Genomic DNA, 6,000 nt, shown 5'->3' on the forward strand with positions numbered 1-6,000 from the left:
GAAGTGCTGAGCAGAGTCCCTGGCTTCTGCAAGCCTCGGTGAGTTCCATTGTCACCAGGACATCACACGTTGCTCTCCAGACCCGTTTTAGCGGGTGCACTCGATGCCAGTGTTACCTCCTCTAGAAAGACTGGGCTCCCACAGCAGCCTCGGGCCCTGACAGATTCTATCCAGCCCAACAGCACAGCGGCCCGCCTCCTCTCCTGGACTGGACTCCCTCATCTTTTACGGCCAGTACCCAGCACTGCTGCTGGCACACGGCAGCTGCTCAGAGCCAAGCCTGGAGGAAACAGCAAACTCTAAAAGCTGTGCTGCCGCACTCGACCGCGTGTTCAGCACAGTCCTTCCAGTCGGGATTACCTGTTCTGGGAGCAGCGGTAGGAGATGCGGGTGGCCCCGGAGTGGACCCAGGAGGGACAGCACTCCTGGGGACGGTTGCGCTCTGCGGGGTGGCTGTGGGAGCAGAGCTTTCCTCCAGGGCGGCTGGCCTGAACCCCAGGCTGGCAGAAGGACTCTGGGAAGGCTTCAGCACCTGCGAGATCATTCAAAAAAAAAAAAAAAAAAAGTCTGATAAACCAGCGAACTCCTCAAGCAACGCCATGTCACCAACTTTCTTTTCTGTTACGGAAGCACCGCAAAGGGGCAGAGGGTTTGTTCTCTGGAAGGCTCCGCGAGACGGTCACTTTTTCTGCTCCAGGCCAGGCAGGTGCCTCGAGAGGGGCCCGGCGACGCGCGCAGCCTGCCCCGCGCGCACCCCCCTCGCGCCCCGCGCGCACCCCCCTCGCGCCCCGCGCGCACCCACCTCGCCCCCCGCACGCACCCACCTCGCGCCCCGAGTCGCCGCGGGCTCGCGGAGAAGCCGCCCCCTTCCCCAGCGCCCGGCCGGGAGGGGGCGCGGCGGCCGAGGGAGGCGGGTCGCTGCTGTCCGGGCTGGGCTTGGGGGACGCGGAGCCGGCCGAGTCCTTCCCCGAGGGGCGCTCCGGGTCCCGCGGCTTCTCCGAGGACGCCGCGGGGCTGTGGCCGTCGCCTCCGGGCTGCAGGCTCCAGGCCGCGGGCTCGGCGCTCCCGCTGGGGCCTGGCTGGGGGCTGGGCTGCAGGAGACTGGGCTCCATCTCCCCGTCGTCATCGGAGGGCTCAGCCATCCCCGCCATCCCCTCCAGGCCCCGGCCTGGGCCTTGGCCTCCAAGGGGCAAGTCCTCCCTGGTGCCCTCGGCCGGGTCCCCCCAGGCCCCCGCGGCGGCGGCCCTGCTCAGCATCCTCTCCCCGGAGTCCAGCAGCGGCGCGGGCCTCCCCGCGGGCCTGAGCACAAACACGAGGTACGACCTGAGCAGGCCAGTCTTCTGGGGCGCACAGTTCTCCTCCTGCGGGCAGCTCACCAGGAAGCAGCGGCCCTCGAACCACCAGGCCAGGTCGCAGCTGGGCAGGTGGCAGCACGCGGCCGTGCAGGCCCCCAGGGAGAAGGTCTGAGGCACTGACACGATTCTGATGGTTTCCAGGTTGGCCGGAATGACGGCGTTGGGGTAGGTCCTCCCCTCGCTGCACCGCTGACAGGCACCACCTGCGAGGAGGCAGTCCACAGTGAGGACAGAGGCGCCCTGCAGGCGTGCCACTCTGGAAGCCAGACTCCCGGTCTCCTAGAAAGACCACTGAAACGTCACAGTCCATCCACCAAGCTAGCTACCTTCCCCCCCTATCCGTCTTCCACTCACCCACCCATCCACCCCTGGTCCTTCCACCTTCCGTCCGCAGGCCCTTCCACCTGTCCACACACCATGCGGTTCTTCCAGAGCCTCACGACTCCATGCCCTTCAGTGAGCAGAAACCTTCTTCTCCACGTGCATGTCGTTTTACATCATTCACAACACTTTGCTCTTCACGTAAAATTAAGTTACACAGGTTTACTTCTGGGAACAGCATCACATCTTTGGGGTTTGGGTTGCAGTTGGTCATTGATTTTTTTCTTTTTTTTAATTTCACAGGTTATTCTGATGACAGATGAGTCAACAGGGAAATATCCAAGATTGAGAAAAGGTTGTTCTCTGTACATATCTAGAACCAAGTAGTCTTAATCAGATTCTCAGTAACAGAAGAAGGCAGTAACTACCGCAGGCGATGGCACTGCACTGCTGAAGTGGTCTACTATAACTTGCTGCACCAACTCCATGTCAGACCAGCTTTGAGAATCTTCTATAGAAAGGTGTCATTGCCTGAAATTCAAAGGCAAAATCACTTCCCTTGTATTCTTGTTTGTTTGGTATTTTATAGAAAAATCAGTCCATGACAGATTGGACACAAAAACAAACTGGCCTTGCCACATATAATTTTGAAAGCATTGTATTAAAGTTTTGCTGCAGAATTCAGAATGGCAAGGGATTTCCTCCCTAGGTAGGTTCATCACTCATGATTCTTTAAATAACTGAGTTTTGTTTTTTTTTCATATGAGGGAATGTCAGAGGTTGTTCTAACTGGAAATAGTGTAAAAGGTATACACAGCCTATGAATTATTTTTATGTATCCCTGCATACACCATACGTTTTAAAATAACCCAAAGCCAAACCTTGACTCTATGAAAATACTATTTAGTCCTATGTGTTTATTTGTTGGCACTGGAGATGGAACCTAGGGCCTTGCCCCTGAGCTACACCTCCATTCCTGTTTAGTCCAATTTAATATGAATTAGGTATCCCAGATGTGTTTCTTCTCCAGTGCATAAGATAGCAACACACTAAAATGAAGTGGCACTTCTCAAACATAAGTCTACTATTTAAAATCATCCAAATAGTTTTGTCCTTTTATTTTCTAGAAAAGAGCTTCATCTGTGATATGGAGAAAGTAGTGAGATACTCCAGCTGAGTATCACAAAATAGCATCTCAGTCAGATCAAAGATGATGAGAGGTGAAGAATAGAGAGAATCTCCCACTCCCAACTCCACTCTCAAAACCACTGTGTTTAGAGGTATCACTGCATCTCTGAGTGGCCTTTAAATGAAGACCCAAGCTAGACCCATTATTTCACACATGAATGCCAAGATATGCTTTCGTTCTCTTGAGAAATAGTTGGGTCATCTCCTTTGGACAAAGTGATTCAGAGAAAAATCATGTTCATTTCTGGCCTTGGCTCCCAGAAAGCTCAAGAGCCAAATTTTAAACTATGTCACAGGAACCACCACATAGGGAAAGCTGTGACCTTGGAGCACACATAGTTATAGGGGTGAAGAGAACTTCCTGTGGAAGAAGTCTTCAACGCAAGCTTAGCCAGTTTCAACTGGGCTGGAGGAGGCCGCAGGGCAGACCATTCCTATGTTCTGCAAAACTTAAGCAGAGACATGACTGCTAAATAAGGAATTAGGAAGGTGGCTCCACAAACAAATCATTTTTCCTTTGTCCAAGTTTCATAATCACTTTACCATCTTTTTTTAAAAAAACAAGAGAGAGAGAGAATTTTTTAATATTTATTTATCTTTTTTTAGTTATTGGCGGACACAACATCTTTGTTGGTATGTGGTGCTGAGGATCAAACCTGGGCCGCACGCATGCCAGGCGAGCACGCTACCGCTTGAGCCACATCCCCAGCCCCACTTTACCATCTTTACGGCACACTTGACTGAAGGAGCACCAAATTCCTGGAACCAAGGAACTGTCAGTATTTGTATGCTCTGAAATCCTAACCCAATCCATGAACATTGTAGGCATTTGATTGTCGACAATAAAATCACTGGTTAGCATTTAACAAAGACAAATTGCAGATAACATTATTGGGACTCAGTAACTTAGTCACTGAATTTGTGAACTAGTGGACGGTACCTCAAAAGAAAATGACAGAGCCAGCATCTCACTAAAACCTATTTGGTCTTAATTATGTAAAACCCTACAATCATTAATTTCATTAACTTAGTTGTCTTCTCAAAAAAAGAACAAAAAGGAATGGGAAAATGTTCCTTTGTTTTTTAAAAATGGATGTCTACACATTAATATTAATGACAGTATACTTTCAGAGCATTGAACATTCTGTCTTGCACACTAGCGGTGACAGGAGTAGATGGGGGTGGTAAACTAGCATGATGTGCAGAACTTTCCAAAGTGGCCCTTGCATCATCTGAAATAGTGCTTCCAAAAATTTAGGTCTTCTGAACCACCACCAGGTGCTAGCTGAAACCCCAGATCTCTGAGCCATGCCCTAGGAGTTCTGACTCAGCAGACCTGGAGATCAGGCCCCAGGACCAGGGTCTCAGGCTGTCCTCACCATGGCCCCACTATGGCTGACGAAGTCTGTAAATGAACAGTTTTCCCAAGGTATTTCCATCCTCAACCCCCGGTGCCCTCTCCCTGGTTCAGCTGGTGTCCTGGGCCATCAGAGCTGAGAGTCTCCAATGATTTTATGGTGCAAGTGCATCCACTATAAGCAAATTGAGTATAATAAAAATAAAGACCTATGAGAAAAGAGAGTCTGATACTTCCAGAAATATCAATGATGTAAGTTTTGTAATTCTACAAATACAAATTTTTCCTAAGATGTATTAAATGTGATTTTATTTTCCCACATTCCAGGCAATCATCTGTCCAGAGGAGCTGGTTCAAAGGGTGAGTCCAGTTCCAAGAAGTGGCAAGTTCATGAGAATAAAGAATTCAAATTCCAGTTTCTATAAAACCAGGGATGCAAGCTGGTAGCGTGCTTGCCTGGCATGCCCAAGAAAAAGAAATCCCTTCAGAAAACCACTTATGCATAAGGTCTACTGGAAAGCGAGAACACCGCACCTTGGTGTGGAGTGGACCTGAGTTACTTCAGACAAGGCCCAGCGGCACAAGCTCCCCGCCCTGGCCTCCTACCTGCCAGGGTCACCACCAGCAGCAGTGAAGCCAGTGAAACTGCAGGGGGCGCCATTCCGCAGCTCGCAGAGGATGATGGCCGCCTTCAGAGGCAGCACCTCGGGTACAGCCAGATTGGCCTCTAGGTCTTCAAAGGGAAAACAGAAAAGAGACAGGAAGGAGAACAGAGTAGGTGAGAGTGCAAACAACCAAGCTGGCCCAAACACCCTCAGAGTCACATTCCAGGCAGCCATCCGTCCAGAGGAGCTGGTTCAACGGGTGAGTACAGATCCAAGAAGCTTGCCTCGGTGGGCTGTGGAAATAGCAAAAACCCACCAAAGGAGAAGAGCCAAGCCATGAACTCAGACTTGTACGGCAAAGGACCCGGCCACCATCATCAGAGGACCTTGGCACACACTCAAATGCGGACGGGGACCGGGAAGGTTTTAAGGTGGAAAAAGGGGAACAGCTTCAGGTGTGCACTGCCTGGCAGCTGCTGGCATGACGTGCAAAAGCAGAGCACAGCTACCTAGAAGTGCAGCATCCTGTGTGATGGAGCAGGGAACATGGATGGCTTTCTCAGGTCGGTCCTGAGTTGGAAGAAGATATAAAAATCAGGGAAGCTGTCAGTCACCGATGGAGTCCTGGCCACGTAGGATTAATTATTGCAGAAGTTATTGTTTAGCTTCCTGAATTATTAGAGATAGCACTCTGGCTTCCTACAAGTCTTGCTGATAGCAGGCCGCTTCCTGGGTGGCCGGTTTGGTGAGTTTATTGCTGCAGGTCATGGCTCAAGGTCCTACTTTTAGATACGGCCTGGCCGTTTTCCACTTGTGTATTCAGTATCTCACAGCCCGGACCTGTGAGATGATGACACAAAGATACTGCTCCATTTTTTCAATTCCAGCATGTAAATACTTTCTCATTTTGCCACCTCTGACCTCAGATGTCTTACAGCTGCAGTTGGCCGAGGGACAGGCAGGATTACATGCTGTGGCTTGTGTGTGAACATCAACCATGCAGAACAGGTGTCTGAGGCTTGGAAGAACATCTCCAAAACCACACGAAGGGGCTGGAGGTGTAGCTCAGTACAAGTTCTTAGCAAGTTCACAGCTCTGGGTTCCATTCCCAGCTGCAGCAGCAACAACAGCAAAAGCAGAGCATTCTTACACAGACAGCGCTGTGCCCGCCCGG

At 50.9% G+C, this 6,000-nt stretch overlaps 1 protein-coding gene across 1 annotated transcript in view; it reads right to left on the reverse strand.

Annotated features, from left to right (window-relative positions):
- Positions 1 to 4,882, reverse strand: part of Kiaa0319 (KIAA0319 ortholog) — a 42,246-nt gene extending 37,364 nt beyond the window's left edge. Inside the window, exons 1-2 of the mRNA XM_077801555.1 lie at positions 4,828 to 4,882; positions 821 to 1,558 (exon numbers count right to left, since the gene is read on the reverse strand). Coding sequence (XP_077657681.1) covers positions 821 to 1,558; positions 4,828 to 4,882 — 793 coding nt within the window. The remainder of the gene's footprint in view (positions 1 to 820; positions 1,559 to 4,827) is intronic.
- Positions 4,883 to 6,000: the final 1,118 nt, after the last annotated feature.

This window comes from Urocitellus parryii, chromosome 8, assembly GCF_045843805.1.
Source record: "Urocitellus parryii isolate mUroPar1 chromosome 8, mUroPar1.hap1, whole genome shotgun sequence".
NCBI lineage: Eukaryota > Metazoa > Chordata > Mammalia > Rodentia > Sciuridae > Urocitellus > Urocitellus parryii.